The sequence below is a fragment of the Oncorhynchus clarkii genome, chromosome 32 (assembly GCF_045791955.1).
Source record: "Oncorhynchus clarkii lewisi isolate Uvic-CL-2024 chromosome 32, UVic_Ocla_1.0, whole genome shotgun sequence".
NCBI lineage: Eukaryota > Metazoa > Chordata > Actinopteri > Salmoniformes > Salmonidae > Oncorhynchus > Oncorhynchus clarkii.
Genome location: NC_092178.1, coordinates 17,264,468 through 17,289,198, shown reverse-complemented (window position 1 = coordinate 17,289,198; position 24,731 = coordinate 17,264,468). Strand labels below are relative to the sequence as shown.

Below are 24,731 nucleotides of genomic sequence, written 5' to 3'. Positions count from 1 at the left end.
ATTTGGAACTGATGACTGATCACCCCAATCCACAAAAGTGGAGACAAATTTGACCCCAAAACTACTGTGGGATATGCATCAACAGCAACCTTGGGACAATCCTTCTCAGTATCATTAATAGCAGACTTGTACATTTCCTCAGTGAAAACAATGTCCTGAGAAAATATCAACTTGGCTTTTTACCAAATTACCGTAGGACATACCACGTATTCACAGTGCACACCCTAATTGACAAACAAACAAACCAAAACAAATGCAAATACAAATATAAAGGCATTCTTTGTTCATTTCAAAAAAGCCTTTGACTCAATTTGGCATGAGGGTGTTGTGCTGTGTTGGGGGGAAAACATATGACATTATAAAATCAATGTACAAGTGTGCGGTTAACATGTGTGCGGTTAAAATGTGCAAAAAAACACAAGAGTCAACATAAAAGTCGACAACCCAAATAGGATCTGGCTAAAAAATACTTGAATCAGTTATAGAACCCATTGCCCTCCATGGTTGTGAGGTCTGGGGTCCCCTCACCAACCAAGAATTGACCAAATGGGACAAACACCAAACTGAGACTGCATGCAGAATTCTGAAAAAACATCAGAGTACAACGTAAAACACCAAATAATTCATGCAGAACATAATTAGGACGATACCCGCTAATGATGAAAATCTAGAAAAGAGACGTTAAATTATACAACCACCTAAAAGGAATTGATTCCCAAACCTTCCATAACAAAGCCATCACCTTCAGAGAGATGAACCTGGAGAAGAGTCCCCTAAGCAAGCTGGTCCTGGGGCTCTGTTCACAAACACAAACACACCCTACAGAGCCCCAGGACAGCAACACAATTAGACCCAACCAAATCATGAGAAAACAAAAAGATAAATACTTGACACATTGGAAATAATTAAGCGAAAAACAAAGCAACCTGGAATTCTTTTTGGCCCTAAACAGAGAGTACAGGGTGTCAGAATACCTGACCACTGTGACTGACCCAAAATAAAGGAAAGCTTTGACTATGTACAGACTCAGTGAGCATAGCCTTGCTATTGAGAGAGGTTTCCTTAGGCAGACCGCCCAAAAAATGAGGTGGAAACTGAGCTGCACTTCCTAACCTCCTGCCAAATGTACTACCATATTAGATAAACATATTACACAAACCCACAAAGAATTCAAAAACAAATACAATTTTGATAAACTGCTATATCTATTAGGTGAAATACAGAACCACAGTGTTCCATCACACCAGCAAGATTTGTGACCTAGTGCCACAAGAAAAGCTCAACCAGTGAAGAACAAACACCATTGTATATACAACCCATATTTATGTTTATTTATTTTCACTTTGTATTTGAACTTTTTGCACATTTGAAATGTCTCTCTTCATTTTAAACTTTTGTGAGTGTAATGTTAACTGTACATGTATTGTTTATGTTACTTTTGATCTATTTCACTTGCTTTGGCAATGTAAACATATGTAAACATATTGAATTGAGAGAGAGAGATTACGACAGGGGGACCCCACTACTGTCACAATGCAAATACAACCTCCCGATCTCTATCACTCTACCCCCAAACAGATTAAATAAACTACAGCTCAGCTCCCCTTTTCCACCCACATCTCCCCCTCTTCTCCTCTCCCCCTCTCCTCCTACTTGATATCCAGAGAAAACATATTCCTTCATCTGTAGAAAATATGATTCCTGCAGTGTATTTGATTGTTTCCAAGTGACAATTCTCCTAAATTTCCTAACTCATGCACTGAAAAACAAATCTCACCCACCAAAACAGAGGGCAAAAAAACGAACAAATAAGACAAGCTTGTGTGTGTGTCTATCACAGTTGTGGTCTGGCTGGTAACTAGCGGGCTTATGTGGTAACTAGCGATACTCTTGACACCACTTCTAATATGGAACGCTTCTAATTGCTAAATTGCATCCCCCTCATGCTCAATCAGTTGTTGCCTAGCAACTGCAGACTGGGAGGAGAGGAGGAGAGGAACAGGAACATATTTGGGTAGCCATATGAGAAAGGGAGAGAGGGGGTAGTGAGCGATAGAGAGATAGATAGAGAGGGAAGGGGGAGATAGATAGAAAGAGAGAGAATGAGTGAAGGAGGCAGGGAAGGAAAAGAAAGAAACAGGTAAATATTGCCCCATTCTGTCTCAACAGCTTGACTTGAACAAGCTCAACCACACACAAACACACATCCAATATGTGAGCCTGCTTCTATTGGCAGCAGACAGTCAACAAACACAATAGCTCCGTAGACATCCCTGATACTGGTTCTCAATGTGATGCTCTGAAAGTTCTGTTGGTTTAGATTTGTACACTGCATTATAAATAGGATGATCCTATTGAACATATTGTGTCGATTTGGATGGCGCCACTTTGACTGTGCTAGATTTCTGGGACACTGTTCATAAAGCGTATCAAAGTACGAATGCTGATCTAAGATCAGTTCCCCTTTGTCCATATAATCTTATTCATTATGATCTAAAAGGAAAAACTGATCAGTACACCTACTCTGAGAAGCTGTATGAATACAGACAGAATGATATACTTATTGTGCTTTCTAGGTTGCATTGTATTGTGTGGTGCTATGTAGGTCCAGATATACTTTGGCACTTTGTGCTAGCCTGGCGACATGGCGGCAGCACCAGCTGCCCTAAAAACTCCTGGTGTCCCAAGTGAGCCTTGCGTAACCCCTCTCTCTCCCTCTCCCTCTCCTTCATCATGCCCATGAAACCTACTGACATGAAGTACAATAATAACCTCTGGTTGTGTCCCAAATGGCAGCCTATTCACTATTTAGGGAATAGTATTTGCGATGTAGCTTATGTGTTTTGGATCAGTCCCACCACTCAGACTACCATATCAGTGTCATATAGAAGCTGATGCCATTGATAATACACCATTACTATCAATAGCTTAACATTAGTACATTCCAGGATACAGATTAAGCCTAGTCCTGTACTAAAATGCATGTTCAATGGAGAAATTCCCTGTGTCAGGGAAACTGGCCTTTAGGGTTATTTTCACCAGCACCATGTCACACTCTGACCTTAGTGTTCTTTGTTTTCCTTGTTATTTTGGTTAGGTCAGGGTGTGACATGGGTGATGTATGTGTTTTGTCTTGTCTAAGGGTTTTGTATGTTTATAGGGCTGTTCCTTTCTAGGTAGTTTGTATGTCTATGGTTGCCTAGATTGGTTCTCAATTAGAGGCAGCTGTCTATCGTTGTCTCTGATTGGGAACCATATTTAGGCAGCCATATTCTGTGGGTACTTTGTGGGTGGTTGTCTTCTGTCTATGCACTAGATAGGACTGTTTTGGTTTTGCACATTTTGTTGTTCTGTAGTGTTCACGTTTATTGTCTTTATTAAACATGTTGAACACTAACCACGCTGCACTTTGGTCCGATCCTTCGTCCACAGAAGAAAGCCGTTACACACCATTACATTCTACTTTACTACATACAGTAAATCACCAAGAGGTCTTCAGGTCTCTGACAATCCTATTTTATTCTCTCCTTATCCCACTTCTCCTCCTACTCTTCTCTCTTCCCCTTCAGCGTGGTCGATTGGAAAACACACACACACTCACACACTCACACACACACACCAGGTGGGAGGCAGTTACCCTTTAACGACCCAGTTGTCTTTGAACAGCCATTGATTGCTAAACTGTTATTACAGAAGAGTCTTAAAGGGGAAGTTCTGCATTTCACAACTTGAACAACTTGAACAAGGTTCCTCACCATAAAAGTAGTCTATGGGCCAAGAGAAACTGTAATCCAGGGTTTCATGGAAAGACCATCTAACATCAAGTTGTAAAATCTTCCCCTTTAAAACTGCAGAAGGCTGTCGTCTTCATAAAGAACACTTACTCATACCATCACCTCATACATACCATCACCGGGGCGGCAGGTAGCCTAGTGGTTAGTGCATTGGGCCAGTAACCGAAAGGTTGCTGGATCAAATCCCTGAGCCGACAAGGTAAAAATATTTTCTGCCCCTGAACAAGGCAGTTAACCCACTGTTCCCTGGTAGGCAGTCATTGTAAATAAGAATGTGTTCTTCTGTTTAAAAATCCTCATATACCATTCACCTCATTGATGTCATCACCTCATACAGTATATACCATCACTTAATTTAAACCATCACCTCATGTATAACAACGCCTCAATGATACCATGACCTCATACAGTGGGGCAAAAACGTATTTAGTCAATACTTTGACAGCTCTTTGGTCTTGTCCATAGTGGAGTTTGGAGTGTGACTGTTTGAGGTTGTGGACAGGTGTCTTTTATACTGATAACAAGTTCAAACAGGTGCCATGAATACAGGTAACGATTGGAGGACAGAGGAGCCTCTTATAGAAGAAGTTACAGGTCTGTGAGAGGCAGAAATCTTGCTTGTTTGTAGGTGACCAAATAATTTGGTGACCACCATAATTTGCAAATAAATTCATTAAAAATCCTACAATGTGATTTTCTGGATTTTTTTTCTCATTTTGTCTGTCATAGTTGAAGTGTACCTATGATGAAAATTACAGGCCTCTCTCATCTTTTTAAGTGGGAGAACTTGCACAATTGGTGGCTGACTAAATACTTTTATATACCATCACCTCATACATACCATTACCGGGGCGGCAGGTAGCCTAGTGGTTAGAGAATTTGGCCAGTAACCGAAAGGTTGCTGGTAAAAATCTGTCGTTCTGCCCCTGAATAAGGCAGTTAACCCACTGTTCCCTGGTAGGCAGTCATTGCAAATAAGAATTTGTTCTTAACCGACTTGCCTAGTTAAACAAAGGTTCAAAATTCTCATATATACCATCACCTCATTGATACCATCACCTCATACAGTATATACTGTACCATCGCCTCATTGATACCTTGACCTTACATATATCATTCACCTCATTGATACCATTGCCTCATTGATACCTTGACCTTACATATAACATTCACCTCATTGATACCATTGCCTCATTGATACCTTGACCTTACATATACCATTAACCTCATTGATACCTTGACTTTACATATAACATTCACCTCATTGATACCATCGCCTCATTGATTCCATCGCCTCATTGATACCATTGCCTCATACAGTATATACCATCGCCTCATTGATACCATCGCCTCATTGATACCATTGCCTCATACAGTATATACCATCACCTCATTGATACCTTTGCCTCATACAGTATATACCATCACCTCATTGATACCTTGACCTCATACAGTATATACCATCACCTCATACAGTATATACCATCACCTCATATAGTATATACCATCACCTCATTGATACCTTGACCTCATACAGTATATACCATCACCTCATTGATACCTTGACCTCATACAGTATATACCATCACCTCATTGATACCATCACCTCATACAGTATATACCATCACCTCATTGATACCATTGCCTCATACAGTATATACCATCACCTCATACAGTATATACCATCACCTCATTGATACCTTGACCTCATACAGTATATACCATCACCTCATACAATATATACCATCACCTCATTGATACCATTGCCTCATACAGTATATAACATCACCTCATACAGTATATACCATCACCTCATTGATACCTTGACCTCACACAGTATATACCATCACCTCATTGATACCTTGACCCCATACAGTATATACCATCACCTCATTGATACCATTGCCTCATACAGTATATACCATCACCTCATACAGTATATACCATCACCTCATTGATACCTTTGCCTCATACAGTATATACCATCACCTCATTGATACCTTGACCTCATACAGTATATACCATCACCTCATACAGTATATACCATCACCTCATATAGTATATACCATCACCTCATTGATACCTTGACCTCATACAGTATATACCATCACCTCATTGATACCTTGACCTCATACAGTATATACCATCACCTCATTGATACCATCACCTCATACAGTATATACCATCACCTCATTGATACCATTGCCTCATACAGTATATACCATCACCTCATACAGTATATACCATCACCTCATTGATACCTTGACCTCATACAGTATATACCATCACCTCATACAATATATACCATCACCTCATTGATACCATTGCCTCATACAGTATATAACATCACCTCATACAGTATATACCATCACCTCATTGATACCTTGACCTCACACAGTATATACCATCACCTCATTGATACCTTGACCCCATACAGTATATACCATCACCTCATTGATACCATTGCCTCATACAGTATATACCATCACCTCATACAGTATATACCATCACCTCATTGATACCATTGCCTCATACAGTATATACCATCACCTCATACAGTATAAACCATCACCTCATACAGTATATACCATCACCTCATTGATACCTTGACCTCATACAGTATATACCATCACCTCATACAGTATATACCATCACCTCATTGATACCATTGCCTCATACAGTATATACCATCACCTCATACAATATATACCATCACCTCATTGATACCATTGCCTCATACAGTATATACCATCACCTCATACAGTATATACCATCACCTCATTGATACCTTGACCTCATACAGTATATACCATCACCTCATTGATACCTTGACCTCATACAGTATATACCATCACCTCATTGATACCTTGACCTCATACAGTATATACCATCACCTCATTGATACGTTGACCTCATACAGTATATACCATCACCTCATTGATACCTTGACCTCATATATACCATCACCTCATACAGTATATACCATCACCTCATTGATACCTTGACCTCATATACACCATCACCTCATACAGTATATACCACCACATCATTGATACCATTTCTAATTTCAATTGTTTGCTATTTGTATTTGCTAAAAACGAGTTAGTATGGATAATATAATATCTAATATTACCACAATATTTCACCAGAGCCGTGATAGGACCAGTAGTCCAGTTGAGAACTTAAAGTACAGCTAGCTCTTCCATTCATCTTCCTTCAGTTCCTCAAAACATTGGCAGTAAAATATGAGGATGCCCTTCAAATGGCATTCACCACTCTAATCAAAAGTGGGTGAGACTGCGGCGTAGAACTTGTGAGAGCATACAGAGGTGGAGATGGTGGAAGGGAGGGAGGGAGGGAGGGAGGGAGGGAGGGAGGGAGGGAGGGAGGGAGGGAGGGAGGGAGGACGGAATCTGTGCTGCAGGTGTGCTGGTGCAGTGTGCGTGTGAGTGTGTGCACTTTTGTATTTACGAGGTTAGTGTGTGTTTATACTCTTGTATGTGTGTGTGTGTGTTTACGAATGTGTCTAAAGTATGTGTATGTGTGTTTATGATAACGTGTACATGAGTGTGCATTGTTTGTTTCTATGCGTGCCTGTATGTACTTCATGTTTCTCTGCGTATGTAACTGTGTGTTCATGCAATGCCTTCCCTAGCTGTCCTCACACACCTGCAGAAAGAGAGAAAGGGGACCGTGACATGGCCAACATCCATCCTACAGAGGCATGTCTATCCCTTTCTTTGAATCGGTCACAGGACAGAAGCTGCTAGCGGAGGAGTGGAAAAGAGAGTGAGAATGTTCTTGGCACGGGCCTGCAGGTAACTTTTTCTATTTTCTTTCTTAGATTTTTCAACCCTGTCTGTCCCATGGGGAGCAGGGCCGAATGGGAGAACGGGGGGAGGAGTAGAGGGGGAGAGGAGGGCTGGAATGAAAAAGGGAGACTGCAATTGGAAGTGAGCAAAGGCCACAAGTACGCGTGGAGGGTGGAATGTGTTTGGAAGGCAGAAACTCTCGCCTGAGGGTTCCAAAATGGAGGGAGCAGGAGAGGCATGAAGAAATCTAGCTCCAGCAGCTCTGTGCAGTTCTGGAATGTCGTGCTTTTCTATGCGTCCACCAAGGTTGTGGAGATGAACGATGAAGTGAATGGCGTTGGATTGGAGGTCAGAATGTTCGTCTGTCTTCATGGCCACCTTGCCGCATTGACCCTCGGCCTCCTGGCCCGTTGTGGATATTACCACCCCCCTATCTTCCTTCACCGGCTGATAATGAGGGCTTCTGTTAACAGACCAATTACTCACAGTATAAAAGGGCCAAATCCATAAAGTGCATTTGCACGTCAAAGGAGACAGTGTCATGTCTGTGCTGTGTATGTGAGAGAGAGACGGCGAGAGGGAGAGGGAGAGAGAGAGAGAGAGAGAGAGAGAGAGAGAGAGAGAGAGAGAGAGAGAGAGAGAGAATGCCTGCACACTGTCAAAGCACCATGACTTACACACACACAGCTCTCACATCCAGGTGGGACTGATGCACACAGCTCTCACATCCAGGTGGGACCGACACTCACAGCCCTCACATCCAGGTGGGACCGACTCTCACAGCCCTCACATCCAGGTGGGACCTACTCTCACAGCCCTCACATCCAGGTGGGACCTACTCTCACAGCTCTCACATCCAGGTGGGACCTACTCTCACAGCTCTCACATCCAGGTGGGACCGACTCTCACAGCTCTCACATCCAGGTGGGACCGACTCTCACAGCTCTCACATCCAGGTGGGACCGACTCTCACAGCTCTCACATCCAGGTGGGACCGACTCTCACAGCCCTCACATCCAGGTGGGACCGACTCTCACAGCTCTCACATCCAGGTGGGACCGACTCTCACATCCAGGTGGGACCGACTCTCACAGCCCTCACATCCAGGTGGGACCGACTCTCACAGCTCTCACATCCAGGTCGGACTGACGCACACAGACCTCACATCCAGGTGGGACTGACGCACACAGCCCTCACATCCAGGTGGGACTGATGCACACAGCCCTCATATCCAGGTGGGACTGATGCACACAGCCCTCACATCCAGGTGGGACTGACGCACACAGCCCTTACATCTAGGTGGGACTGACGCACACAGCCCTTACATCCAGGTGGGACTGACCGCACACAGCCCTCACATCCAGGTGGGACTGACGCACACAGCCCTCATATCCAGGTGGGACTGATGCACACAGCCCTCACATCCAGGTGGGACTGACGCACACAGCCCTTACATCCAGGTGGGACTGATGCACACAGCACTCACATCCAGGTGGGACTGACGCACACAGCCCTCACATCCAGGTGGGACTGACGCACACAGCCCTTACATCCAGGTGGGACTGATGCACACAGCCCTCACATCCAGTTGAGGGCGTCAGAAAGAGAAAGCTTTAGTGAAAGCTGATGTGTGATGTGTGTGCGTGCATGTATCTTTGTTTGTGTCTGTGTGTACGTCTGTGTTTGAGCGTGTGTTTAAATGTGTTTTTGAATGTTGAATTATGTGTGTGCCTGCATGCCTGTGCCTCTATGCATGTGTCACCACGTTGAAGTGGCAGCCAAAACCCTTTTTCCTATTTTTGTCTCGTGGATCAACAGTGCGGCTCTCTGCTGTTATGGGTGTCAGAAACCATGGCCGTTACCATGGCGATGCCACACTGCGATATTCCAGCTTTGTAGCCTGCCTGCTGCAGCTTCGGAATGAGAGAGTGGTGAGGAGAAGGAGAGGAGGGAGACAGAGAGAGAGAGAGAGAGAGAGAGAGAGAGCGCGCAAGGGAAGAGAAGAGGGATTGAGAGAGGGAGGAGGGGGAAGGAGATGGGGAGAGAGAGGAGGGGGAGAGAGAGAGGGGGAGACAAGAGGGGGAGAACGAGCGAGTCGGAGAGAGAGAGGAAGGGGAGGAGGGAGGAGAGGGGGTCTGCTGCAGGCTCCACCAGAATGCTAATCAGGCCCTCAATGATTTGTCCTTCATTAGACCAGAGACAATACTGAGGCCAGAGGAGAGGGGTTTTCACAGATACAGAAGGTAGTACACATGGACAAACACACACATGTAAACACACGCACACGTGGGCAGAGGCAAACACACACACAGACTCTTCTCCGACACGGGGCTTAATCTGCTCGGCCCAGCCAACCTCTGCTGAAACATCTTCACAATTAACAAACACTCAATTATCCACGAGACGCAAAACAGACCTAATTGCGTTCTACAGCATAATGTCTCCTGCATTTTTCAGCAGGGTATTCCTTCCTTCCTGTAGCTACAGCCAGCATGATCCCTGTTAAAAATACTTGGCATTGTGTGAAAAGACATGGATATGTAGGCATGCAGAGATACCCGTGCATCCCAAATGGCATTATATTCCTGATTTAGTGCTGTAAACCCATTGGGCTCTGGTCAAAGGTAGTGCCCTATATAGGGAATAGAGTGCCATTTTGGGATGCAGAATCAGAGCTCTGAAGGGGACATAGAGTACAGGGTTGGAATTAGTATCTGGGGCACTAGTTTGAAGTGTGTATCAGAAAGGAGACTTGATTTAAGGGGTTAGGAGGGTTAGGGGACAGTGTGGGTTAGGGTTAGGAGACAGTCATGAGGCAGTGTGAAGGTTAGAGTCAGGCCACAAAATGTCTTAGGGGTCACTGTCTACCCTCATCCTCCTATTGAGGAACGACTTTAACACCCAAAGAAAATCTCCCTCTCCCTATCTGATTCCCGTTGGCTCTTCTCTCGGCTTCTCCACCATTCCCTCCGCCTGCCTACTACAGCAGCGTGTTTTATGAGGCATTATGCCAGAAAGAGAAACTATTCACAATCCCTCCTCTATCCTCTCTGTTGATGCTATTAGACGTTGCAGCAGCATCCATAGCAAAGAAGAAGACGTCCCAGTTTTGCTAACCCTCCGTCATTTTGCTCGCTGAATTCAAATCATCAGTTGCACCGGGGGAGGGAGTGGAGAGAGCCGGGTTGACTTTTCACATGCTCTCACTGGGTAAGTCTTAGCTGAGCAGCGTAGCACAGTAATCAGACCAAATTTGTGAAATCGGAGACCCGGCCTTCAGATACATGTATTTAAAGTGTATTTCACCAGGTCTCACAATTATGAAAAAAGAGTACAGTACCTATACATGAATGTGCATGCACGCATATACACACATACACACACACACATACACACACACTGAGTGAAGTAAACACAAGATATGCATGTAATCAAACAACTTCCCACGACAAGACGGCCTACAGGGAGGAGGTGGGGCTCTGGGAGTGTGGTGCCAGGAAAATAACCTCTCACTCAACGTCAACAAAACAACGGAGATGATCGTGGACTTCAGGAAACAGCAGAGGGAGCATCCCCCTATCCACATCGACGGGACAGCAGGGGAGAAGGTGGAAAGTTTTAAGTTCCTTGGCGTACACATCACAGATAAACTGAAATGGTCCACCCACACAGACAGTGTGGTGAAGAAGGCTCAACAGGGCCTCTTCAACCTCAGGAGGCTGAAGAAATTTGGCTTGTCACCTAAAACACTCACAAACATTTATAGATCCACAATTGAGAACATCCTGTCGGGCTGTAACACCGCCTAGTATGACAACTGCACCGCCCACAACCACAGGGCTCTCCAGAGGGTGGTGCGGTCTGCACAACGCATCACCGGGGACAAACTACCTGCCCTCCAGGATACCTACAGTACCCGATGTCACAAAAAGGCCAAAAAGATCATCAAGGACAACAACCACCCAAGCCACTGCCTGTTCACCCCGCTATCATCCAGAAGGCGGGGTCAGTACAGGTGCATCAAAGCTGGGACCGAGAGACTGAAAAAAAGTTTCTATACAAGGCCATCAGACTGTTAAACAGCCATCACTAACACAGAGGCTGCTGCCTAAATCATTGGCCACTTTAATAAATGGAAGACTAGTCACTTTAATGTCACTTTAATAATGCTTACATATCTTGCACTCATCTCATATGTACAGTACATACTGTATTCTATACTATTCTACTGTATCTTAGTCATCTCATACGTACAGTATACTGTATTCTATACTATTCTACTGTATCTTAGTCATCTCATACGTACAGTATACTGTATTCTATACTATTCTACTGTATCTTAGTCATCTCATATGTACAGTACATACTGTATTCTATACTATTCTACTGTATCTTAGTCATCTCATATGTACAGTATACTGTATTCTATACTATTCTACTGTATCTTAGTCATCTCATATGTACAGTACATACTGTATTCTATACTATTCTACTGTATCTTAGTCATCTCATATGTACAGTACATACTGTATTCTATACTATTCTACTGTATCTTAGTCTCTGCCGCCCTGACATTGCTCATCCAAATATGTATTTATATATTTCTGCTCAGAAAACCACCCACGGGCCACCAGTTGGGGAACCCTGATGTAGGCTATGGTTTTGATTTTGGATATACCTGTACATGTTGTTTATATTGTGTCATATGTATGAGTACATGAAAGGGGCTTCCCACCTCAAATAAAATAAAATAACATTTTATTGGTCACACACGTGTTTAGCAGATGTTATTGCGGTTGTAGCTAAATGCTTGTGCTTCTAGTTCCGACAGTGCAGCAATATCTAACAAGTAATATCTAACAATTTCACAACAACTACCTAATACACACAAATCTAAGTAAAGGAATGAAATTAAGAATATATAATATATAAAAAATATATTTTGATTGTTGGACATGAAAGACTGTCAAATCACAAGGAAATAAGCTCCAAGTGATTTTAATTTAAGAAATATGTTCCCAATTATTCCCATGTATAATAGACATGTGATCATATACAAATGTAATCAAGGGTTGAAATGATTATGTTTTAGTCAAATATTATACCTGTTTGGGCTTCTTGCAGTCAATTTGCAGTCTACTAATGATTTGTAATTATGTTCCGTCCCCCTGACCAGCCGCTCCAGAAAACATCTACCCATGGCTGAATCTAGTTGACAGGAAAATTCCACCCCAAAACTCTTTTGATATTTGTTTCATTAGTCCATTGTTGATATAGTCCCAAAATGTTTTGCATGACAGTAATCACGTTTTCAAGATATATAACTTTCAAAATACAGAAATACAGCCAGTATGTTGCATCATATATACTGACTGTATTCCTGTCATTTTAAAGTTATATATCTTGAAAACTTTCTGGAATGTTCCTTTAAGACAACAAACCCTGCCTCTCATCAGAGCAGACTAAACACACACAATCACAAGTCGGTTCTATACAGCCACATCTCTGTATATAGACTATGTCCTTGGAGATCGCTGTGGACACCGTCACGCCAGCTCAAGGTCACCAACTGTTCCTCCTCCCAGTCCTCCTAATACATCCTGATATTGGAGTAGCAGTGTAATAGAGGATAGTGGGAATCAGGGGAGACAGAGGGGGAGAAAGGGAAGGGTGAGGAGGCTAGGAGAGGGACGACAGGGCAACTAGGCCTGAAGCCTTGTAGGAAACTCAGCGCATGAGTCCCAAATTGAACCCTATTCCCTATATATTATATTGCACTACTTTTCACCAGAGCTCGTTGGGCTCATAAAGTCCATATGGCTCTGGTCAAAAGTAGTGCACTACAAAGGGAATAGGAAGCCATTTGGCGACACAGACTCAGAGTTAATGGTCCTTCTTCTCGCACCAATCAATCACAGCTAATCTCTCTCACTCTCTGCCTGCGTTCTCTAGAGGGGTCCGCCATCTGCCGTGACGCCATGATCCCATCTCTCCCTCGCCACCCCCGCCTGCCACACGGTCCAGTCAGCCGGGACGCACCACCACACAACTCCTATCCCAGAGCTATCTCTCTCTATCTATCTATCACTCTATCTTTGTCTCTCTCTTAGTTTTTTCTCGCTCTCTATCGCCAACACTCTCTGTCTGTAGCTGGTGTGATCTTGTTGCTTGGTGTCTTGTTGCTGGCCCAGAGGTCCAAAGGCCCATTGGAGCCAGGCTCCAGGCACCAGCCTGGCACTCCTCCAGCAGAGCTATCCCTAGGAGAGGGTGGCGATGGTGGGGGAAGAGAGCCGGTCAGGCAGGAAGGCTGTGGATCCCCAGCTCCACAGCCCAGCTCCAGTACAGACATGCAGCGACAGGCTCATACTCGGAGAGGCTAATACATTCACTACACTTCACGGGTTTAGGGCTGTGAGAACACTCCATGGATTTAGATCTGTGAGAACACTCCATGAGTTTAGGGATGTGGTAACACTCCATGGGTTTAGGGCTGTGAGAACACTCCATGGGTTTAGGGCTGTGGGAACACTCCATGGGTTTAGGGCTGTGAGAACACTCCATGGGTTTAGGGCTGTGGGAACACTCCATGGGTTTAGGGCTGTGAGAACACTCCATGGGTTTAGGGCTGTGATAACACTCCATGGGTTTAGGGCTGTGAGAACACTCCACGGGTTTAGGGATATGATAACACTCTACAGTCAGGAATTAACATGTTATCAAGGCTATAGTCAACACGCCAGGCAGGCTCAGAAAACCCTTTACACTCGTACTTAGCACTTCACAGCGTTGGATGGGTTTTGACTGACAGACGTTCTGAACCTAATGCACCGCACGAGACAAGAAGTCGCCCCCATCCCTCCCATTAACCGAGTAACTTTTTTAATGTTTTTGTGGTCTGAATGTAGGAAATATTTTACATTAAGAGGACTCTATTCTTACAGAGGAGACGTTGAGAATTATAATAAATACCGCGTTGATGTCATACAAGCAAGCCAAACACCCATGAGTCAAAATGTGCACTTCACATTTCCATATCATAAAACTCATGTCAGATACAGTGTCAATGTTTATGATCACTATGTTTGATGTACGGTTACAAGATGACATGGCGTTTTACTCTGGGTTGTTCTGAACAGAATGAGAGTATTTTTGTCTATTGTGAAGAAAATTTGCTACAAAGCACGGACCTGAATGCCCTCATGACTCCATTCTATGCGCACCAAAATTACGATCTGTTTCTCTGAATTGCCCTGTGAAAGCCTAACACACTAAGATCGTATTTTATAACTTAGCTTGTCATGTTGGCAATAGAGCAAGCTTTCAAATGATGCCCACCGGAACCGTTTTAGTAATTGTGTGATGGCAGGGATGCAGGGCTGTGTTCCAAACAAAACAACTACAAGTGTTCTTGCTCTAGCTCCTCAACAGCACAGTTAGGATAGCTCAAAAAAGCACCTTATATCTGAAGACTGTTCTTTGAGTCATAAAAGTGCATTGCAATTACTTAGGAACTGTGCACACTTTAGAGAGGTGTGTGTCCACTTGGAGACACCAGTTAGTCCTCTCACTCAAGGCTTTGTCATATGTTGCACCTATCCCACATTACACCAGGAATATTCTTATCATGTTACTGAATGTATCCAGGGTATTTTCAGATTTCGTTATTAACAAATTAGGTGAAAAGTACAGTAAATGTAAAATGCACATACAATCAACAGTGTGATGTTTGGATTCAGTTTTGTGTCAGATGAAATGTTGTGTCCTCAACAATATTTTTTCCCATAATCTCCAAACTGTTCCCTTTCCATTGCTACCATGCTTATGAATTTTATTTTCTTATTTCTTCTGTAAGAAACATTTCAATTTAGCCCTATCCATATATGGCAATTCCCAGGAGTGTAAATGGTTAAGTAAATATCTTTCGTCGAGAGCAATACAACAAGTACAACGAAAGAAAGTATACCTTCAGAGCATGCCAAGAGGACCAATAAACAACAGTGTAAATACTTTTTGAAAAGATAAATTGCGTTTTGGTCTGTAATTGATTCCTCGGTGACCTAAAATAAAAATGCTCTCTCATCTTTCCTTTCAAAGAAGCATAAAGAAACTAGCCTGAATGCGTGGAGACCCACTCCATGGTGGGTTGTAGCCAGCTAAGCACTACTTATCAATTCAGAGGCATCTCGTTTAATTGAAGTCACAGAAAAGTCATCAACTCTGAGGGAGAGTCTCATCCTTCCATCCCTCCTTCTTCCCCCGCTGGACCAAGCAGAGAAAACGGTGGGTCAATAGCATCAAAGAACCTTCAAAGAACCTTTCAGAATGCCCACCACCGCACCACCCCCCACCGCAACCCTCCCGCAAAACACACCACCGGGGGCCGCCTTTGAACATGACTCTTCTCCAATGACCTCCCAATCCCCGTGCTGATTTCTCAAGGTCACCGTGGGCTCTTCAAACGTGTCAAATAATGATGTTGGCGTTTATAGAGGACATAGGCCCTTCAGAAGCTCCGATCTTGACAGGCCATAAGGATTCTGTGGCCTACATGTAGGAGGTGTCTGGAGGAGTTGAAAGCATTTCTTAATTAGCTCCGTAGATCCACTTAGTCCGTACCCCTGGTGTACCCTGATGAGTCTGTTCCCACCGCCAACACCATCAAAGGCCGATATAGTTTGGAAATCAAATTTAGATCTTTAATTTGGTTTGCTGTTAAACTGCTGCTGTGGGCTGGTAGTGCAAACAAACTAGAAGAGCCTATTAAGATGTACAGTACAACAATATGGATTTGTGGAGGATATTTAACTGAGTTGTGCTCCAATCACAAGACACGTAATAAAAATATCACCACGCTTCCTTTGATGAGTGTTTAGTTACCCAAAAGAGAAAAAGGGCCAAATAACAGTTACATCAACAATCATCACAGTTGTATATGCCATTTTAGCAGATGCTGTTATCCAAAGTGACTTACAGTCATGCTCTTACTACTAATCACTCATAACAGTTTGTAGCCCAAATATGGTGTGCCAGGATCCAAAAAGCCATTCACACCCCAACCAATCCTGGCAAAGATAAATCCAAACCCCTCAACCAATCCTGACAGAGCAGAGCAGAGCCCACCACACATCACCCCCTGCCCAGCAGCAGGGTTAGAGGGATGCCAAGTGTTTCTTTCCGCCAGGCCTTGCCAACACCCCACATCCCAGCTGGCTTGGCGGGGAAAGGGTCTGGCTAGCAGAGACACAGGACAGGAGGTGGCAGAGTGCCTCATATCCTCCTGACCCTAAAATAACCACCGGAACCACAATAAAGCCTGTTGCTGATCTGGTCTCACTGACGGACATGTTGTTGCCTCAGCTGCTGATCTGTTCTCACTGGCGAACATGTTGGTGCCCCAGCTGCTGATCTGTTCTCACTGGCGAACATGTTGGTGCCTCAGCTCCTGATCTGTTCTCACTGGCGAACATGTTGATGCCCCAGCTGCTGATCTGTTCTCACTGGCGAACATGTTGGTGCCCCAGCTGCTGATCTGTTCTCACTGGCGAACATGTTGGTGCCTCAGCTCCTGATCTGTTCTCACTGGCGAACATGTTGATGCCCCAGCTGCTGATCTGTTCTCACTGGTGAACATGTTGGTGCCCCAGCTGCTGATCTGTTCTCACTAGCGAACATGTTGGTGCCTCAGCTGCTGATCTGTTCTCACTGGCGAACATGTTGGTGCCCCAGCTGCTGATCTGTTCTCACTGTTGGTGCCCCGAGTCCAGAACTATTATCACTTTCAGAGAATCTACCTGTGCCACCAAGACGAGGGTATTACATTGTGGTGAAAAACAGGTGTTTGAACGTTGGGCCAAGTATTTTCCCTTGTCAGTTTGTGTGGTGAGGAAATAATCTCCTGGTTATACTCTATATTAGGCGTTCCCAAACGTTTTCACGCACCACATCTATTTCTATGGGCACAAGCACTGTTCATGTCACACACTGTTCACACCCCTCTTGTTGGTGGAAAGAATTTAGCAGGTTTAAAGCTTATTTCCTGCAATTTTACACATTTTGTCATGGGGTTCAAATACAATTGTGCAATTTTTATGCACATAATCTTGCAATTCTATACATTTTGCCATGTCTAATGTGTATTCATGTGATATTGAGTGACGAAAAAATTACAACAATATCTGCGGGCTAAAAAACATAAATAAAAACCGTTAGCTGACATGGGCTAGTTGATCTGGACATTTCTAACAAGTTATAAATATCTCTCTAAGGTCTGCAATGACTAACATGACAAGAGGAACTGATGATGCACTACCCAACTTCGTTGCACCTTGTGCATTCTACTATTACAACTTTCAAGAGTTAGTTTAAAGCAGGACTAAATAAAAAATCATATATAAATATATATATATATATATATATATAAATATATAGTGACTTTGGAAAAAACATAAATACCTTATTTACATAGGTATTCAGACCCTTTGCTGTGAAACTAGAAATTGAGCTCAGGTGCATCATGTTTCTATTGATCATCCTTGAGATGTTTCTACAACTTGATTGGAGCCTACCTGTGGTAAATTCAATTGACTGGACATAATTTGGAAAGGCACACACCTGTCTATATAAGGTTCCACAGTTGACAGTGCATTTTAGAGCAAAAACCAAGCCATGAGGTCGAAGGAATTATCCGTTCCCTACCCAAACTGACAGAGACAGAAAAGATCTGCTGAGAAGAATGGGAGAAACTCCCCAAATACAGGTGTACCAAGCTTGTAGCGTCATACCCAAGAATACTTGAGTCTGTAATTGCTGCCAAAGGCGCTTCAACAAAGTACTGAGTAAAGGGTCTGAATACTTATGCAAATGTACAGTTGAAGTCGGAAGTTTACATACACCTTTGCCAAATACATTTAAACTCAGTCTTTCACAATTCCTAACATTTAATCCTAGTAAAAATTCCCTATCTAAGGTCAGTTACGGTCACCACTTTATTTTAAGAATGTGAAATGTCAGAATAATAGTAGAGAGGATTATTTCAGCTTTTATTTCTTTCATCACATTCCCAGTGGGTCAGAAGTTTACATACACTCAATTAGTATTTGGTAGCTGTCACACCCTGACCATAGTTTGCTTTGTATGTTCTATGTTTTGTTTGGTCAGGGTGTGATCTGAGTGGGCATTCTATGTTGGATGTCTTGTTTGTCTGTTTCTGTGTTTGGGCCTGATATGGTTCTCAATCAGAGGCAGGTGGTAGTCATTGTCTCTGATTGGGAGCCATATTTAGGTAGCCTGTTTGGGGTTGGATTTTGTGGGTGATTGTTCCTGTCTCTGTGTTTGCACCAGATAGGGCTGTTTTGGGTTTTCACATTGCTTGGTTTTGTTAGTCTATTCATGTATAGTTTCTTTATTAAAGAACCATGAATAATAACCACGCTGCGTTTTGGTCCGCCTCTCCTTCAACAGAAGAAAGCCGTAGCATTGCCTTCAAATTGTTTAACTTGGGTCAAACATTTCGGGTAGCCTTCCACGAGCTTCCCACAATAAATTGGGTGAATTGTGGCCCATTCCTCCTGACAAAAGCTGGTGTAACTGAGTCAGGTTTGTAGGCCTCCTTGTTCGGACACGCCTTTTCTGTTCTGCCCACAAATATTCTATAAGATTGAGGTCAGGGCTTTGTGATTGCCACTCCAATACCTTGACTTTGTTGTCTTTAAGCCATTTTGTTACAACTTTGGAAGTATGCTTGGGGTCAATGTCCATTTGGAAGACCCATTTGCGACCAAGCTTTAACTTCCTGACTGATATCTTGAGATGTTGCTTCAATATGTCCACATAATTTTCCTCCCTCATCATGCCATCTATTTTGTGAAGTACACCAGTCCCTCCTGCAGCAAAGCACCCCCACAACATGATGCTGCCACCCCCGTGCTTCACGTTTGGGATGGTGTTCTTCGGCTTCCCCCTTTTTCCTCCAAACACAACGATGGTCATTATGGCCAAACGGTTTTATTTTTGTTTCATCAGACCAGAGGACATTTCTATAAAAAGTATGATCTTTGTCCCCATGTTTTATTATGGCGGTTTTGGAGCAGTGGCTTCTTCCTTGCTGAGCGGACTTTCAGGTTATGTCGACGTATCACTCGTTTTACTGTAGATATAGATACTTTTGTACCTGTTTCCTCCAGCATCTTCACAAGGTCCTTTGCTGTTGTTCTGGGATTGATTTGCACTTTTCGCACCAAAGTACGTTCATCTCTAGGAGAGAGAATGCGTCTCCTTCTTGAGCGGTATGACGGATGCATGGTCCCATGGTGTGTATACCTGCATACTTGTCACGCCCTGACCATAGTAAGGTGTTTATTCTCTATGTTGGTTGGGGCGTGATAGTGACTAGGGTGGGTTATCTAGTTTTTTTATGTCTATGTTGGCCTGATATGGTTCCCAATCAGAGACAGCTGTTTATCGTTGTCTCTGATTGGGGATCATATTTAGGTAGCCATTTCCTCATTAGTATTTGTGGGATCTTGTCTACATTGAGTTGCCTGAGTATACACCAGTAGCGTCACGTTTGTTTGTTGTTGAGTTTCAGTTTATTTAAAAAATGTGAAACGCTATTCACGCTGTGCCTTGGTCTACTCATTACGACGAACGTAGCAGTACTATTGTTTGTACAGATGAAAATGGTACCTTCAAGCATTTGGAAATTGCTCCCAAGGATGAACCAGACTTGGTCTACAATTTATTTTCTGAGGTCTTTGCTGAGTTCTTTTGATTTTCCCATGATGTCAACCAAAGAGGCACTGAGTTTGAAGGTAGGCATTGAAATAAATCCACAGGTACACCTCCAATTGACTCAAATGATGTCATGACATAATTTTCTGGAATTTTCCAAGCTGTTTAAAGGCACAGTCAACTTAGTGTATGTAAACTTCTGACCCACTGCAATTGTGATACAGTGAATTATAAGTGAAATAATCTGTCTGTAAACAATTGTTGGAAAAATTACTTGTGTCATGCACAAATTAGATGTCCTAACCGACTTGCCAAAACTATAGTTTGTTAACAAAAAATGTGTGGAGTGGTTGAAAAACGAGTTTTAATGACTCCAACCTAAGTTTATGTCAACTTCCGACTTCAACTGTATAGATTTCAGTAAAAAAAGAAATTGAAAACATTTCTAAAAACCTGTTTTTGCTTTATCATTATCAGGTATTATGTGTAGGTTGATGAAAAAACACTATTTTTAGAAGGATGGCTGTAGCGTAACAACGTGTGTGTGTGTGTGTGTGTGTGTGTGTGTGTGGTGGGAGGGGCTGAATCAGGTTAGTTACAACTGGAGTTGGAGCGGAAACCTACATGAGGGTAGCCAACGTGGTCAGAGTGTGTTTTTGTAAATATAAATGGGGGTAATATGGTCGACCAGACTTGCCTCCAAGCTGTACTCCTCCACGATCCTCTTCAGTGGGTCAACAATCTGCCAGCATATGAGGATGCATAGGTCAATCAGCAGCATCCCACCAACGATGATCAGCAGCTTCTGGTCCTTGATAATCTGGAGGTGACAAAATAAGTGAGTGAGGGGAGAGAGAGCAAAGATAGTGAAAGGGGAGAAGAGAAGAGAGTGATAAAACTGTACCTGTACCTCAAAAAGGGCTCTATCTGGAACCAAAAAGGGCTCTATCTGGAACCAAAAAGGGCTCTATCTGGAACCAAAAAGGGCTCTATCTGGAACCAAAAAGGGCTCTATCTGGAACCAAAAAGGGCTCTACATGGAACCAAAAAGGGCTCTACATGGAACCAAAAAGGGCTCTACCAGGAACAAAAAATATATATCCTCCAGCAACAGACAAAGACAACTTTATGGTTCTAGGTAGCCCCTTTTAAAATGTAGGTAGGGAGAGATGTCTGGAACCAACAGGACCCTGATTGGCTTCTACTTCCAAGCCATAAGACTGCTCAACAAGACTGCTAAATAACTAATCAAATGGCTACACGCTACTGCTACTGTCTATTAGCTAACCTGTTGTCTAGACAATTTAATCCCACGCATATGTACATAGCTACCTCATACCCCTGTACATGGACTCAGTACTGGTACTCCCTGTATATAGCCATGTCACTTTTACTGGTTATTGTTATTCATTATTCACTGTGTATTTATTCCTCGTGTCACCATTAATATTTTTGATATATATTTTTTATCTTTAACTCTGCACTGTTGAAAAAGGACCCATAAATTAGCAGTTCACTGTTAGTCTACACCTGTTGTTACAAAGCATGTGACAAATCAAATTTGATTTGATGAGAGGTGGGATACAGGGAGGGACCAAAAGACGGCAGTCGTGTCAATCAACAAAGCCACTTTTTTTGTGACTGAACTTTAGAGGATGAAAGGGGGCCCCCGTCTGATCTTTATTTTGAACAGCGTTTGACCCTGCCGCCATCCACATCAAAGCAAAGGTCAGGAGAACACAGACAAGGATACACTTTGAGGGAAATCACTTCTTAAAAATACAATGATGTTCTCTCTCTCTCTCTCTCTCTCTCTCTCCCTCCCATGCTCAATTCAGATTCCATTCAAAGGGCTTTATTGGCATGGGAAACAAAAGTTAAATAAATAATCAAACATTTACAGTAAAGTTTCATTGGAATAGAGACATTTCAAATGTCATTATGGCTATATACAGTGTTGTAACAATGTGCAAATAGTTAAAGTAGTTAAAGTACAAAAGTACATAAACAAACAAATGTGGGTTGTAATGGTGTTTGTCACAAATCTTGCTACTGTGATGGAAAACTGTGGTATTTCTCCCAATAGATACGGGAGTCTCTTTCTCGCTCGCCACCAACAGACCAGACAGACTGCGGTGGATGGTGGACTCAGAATGGAATGGAGGGGAATGATTTTGATATGTTGTCTTTAGATGGCTACTGGGATTGGACAAGTAGAGGCAAGGAGAAAGGAACATTGTGTTGCCGGGAATATAGCAGTGTATTAGAGGGCCTAAAGAGACAGTGACTGGTGATGTATTCAGGGTACCAGAGGTCTCCAAATAACTACAAGCTACAACCTGACCATAATGACATTCTATTATGACTGAAACAATGTTCTCAGGCTAAAAAAAACTTCCTAACCCGAGAGGATATTTCAACTAGTGACCATCCAGGAGAATAAATAAAAAGTAGCACTCTGTTTCTGAATAAACCTGATAGATTTATTGATAGATTTATCAGTCGCTGAACGTATACAGGACCAGATGATCTTTACTGTAAATGAAATTGAAGTTGATAGATCAAACAATCATTGAATTTTTCACAATGACGGAAGCATCAGATCAGAAGATGGACCATGGTATAGTGATTCTGTCCCTTTGGTCAAGACAGATGTTGTTGAAGCATGACCATCTGGAAAAGCCTATTCATATTTCAATTATCACATTATGCTATTCCCAATATGACATACAGTGTAGATGTGTAATGGATACAATATAAGATAGATACAGCGCCTAGCTGAGTGAATCTGAGTGGATTACAATATACTGTAGCTGTGTCACATAATAAATGAATATACTCTATCTGCTTTAGAGCAGACAGTCTCAGGCCTGCTACCATTAGAACTGGCTACCTCAGGCCTGCTACCATTAGAGCTGGCTACCCCAGGCCAGCTACCATTAGAGCTGGCTACCTCAGGCCTGCTACCCCAGGCCTGCTACCATTAGAGATGGCTACCCCAAGCCAGCTACCATTAGAGCAGGCTACCCCAGGCCTGCTAACATTAGAGCTGGATACCCCAGGCCTGCTACCATTTGAGCAGGCTACCTCAGGCCTGCTACCATTAGAACTGGCTACCCAGGCCTGCTACCATTAGAGCTGGCTACTCCAGGCCTGCTACCATTTGAGCAGGCTACCTCAGGCCTGCTACCAGTAGAGCTGGCTACCCAGGCCTGCTACCATTAGAGCTGGCTACCCCAGGCCTGCTACCATTAGAGCTGGCTACCCCAGGCATGCTACCATTTGAGCAGGCTACCTCAGGCCTGCTACCATTAGAGCTGGCTACCCAGGCCTGCTACCATTTGAGCAGGCTACCTCAGGCCTGCTACCAGTAGAGCTGGCTACCCAGGCCTGATACCATTAGAGCTGGCTACCCAGGCCTGCTACCATTAGAACTGGCTACCCAGGCCTGCTACCATTAGAGCTGGCTACCCAGGCCTGCTACCATTTGAGCTGGCTACCCAGGCCTGCTACCATTTGAGCAGGCTACCCCAGGCTTGCTCACTTGATAGTATGTTAAATGCTTCTGCATGCTTCTGTAATGCATTATTCTACTGCTGATTCATCATTAAAGCATGGGGATGTGGAACTGTAGAATATACTGTGTGTAGTTGTGATCAGGGAACAGAGCAGTTTGCCTTCAGGGCCCTGATTCGTGGGAAATGGGATCGCTCTGTCTCAGCGATAAGACGTGTGTGTGTGTGTGTGCACATGGGGATGTGTGTTTGTGTAAGTATGAAAGACACTGTTCATATCAGATCATGCACACACACATCTGATCAAAACATTGACCCCTTTTTCTACCCAATTGGTAGTTACAGTCTTGTCCCATCGCTGCAACTCCAGTACGGACTCGGGAGAGGCGAAGGTTGATAGCCATGTGTCCTCCGAAACTGCTTGCTTAACTCAGAAGCCATGTGCACCAATGTGTTGGAGGAAACACCGTACAACTGGTGACCGAAGTCAGCTTCGCCCGCCACAAGGAGTCGCTAGAAGGCGATGGGACAAGAACATCCCCGCCGGCCAAACCCTCTAACCCGGACGACGCTGGGTCAATTGTGTGACACCTCATGGGTCTCTCGGTCACGGCTGGCTGCGACACAGCCTGGGATCAAACCCGGGGCTGTAGTGACGCCTCAAGCACTGCAGTGCCTTAAACCGCTGCACCACTCAGAAGGCCACCTGATCATTGTTCTGTGTGTACATCGTTGATCTATGTGAATGAGCATGTACTTACTGTATGTATAATGATAAAGCAACACCTCGTGGCAAAACGCCTCTCCCCTCTTTGAACTAGATAGTTTGTGTGTATGCATTGATATGTAGGCTACCTGTGCCTTTAAAAAAAATAATGTAG

General features: G+C 43.5%; 1 protein-coding gene across 1 annotated transcript in view; it reads right to left on the bottom strand.

The window, feature by feature from the left end:
* Positions 1-24,731, bottom strand: part of LOC139392373 (gamma-aminobutyric acid type B receptor subunit 2-like) — a 354,915-nt gene that overhangs the window by 110,132 nt on the left and 220,052 nt on the right. The window contains exon 13 of the mRNA XM_071140323.1: positions 21,033-21,155. Coding sequence (XP_070996424.1) covers positions 21,033-21,155 — 123 coding nt within the window. The remainder of the gene's footprint in view (positions 1-21,032; positions 21,156-24,731) is intronic.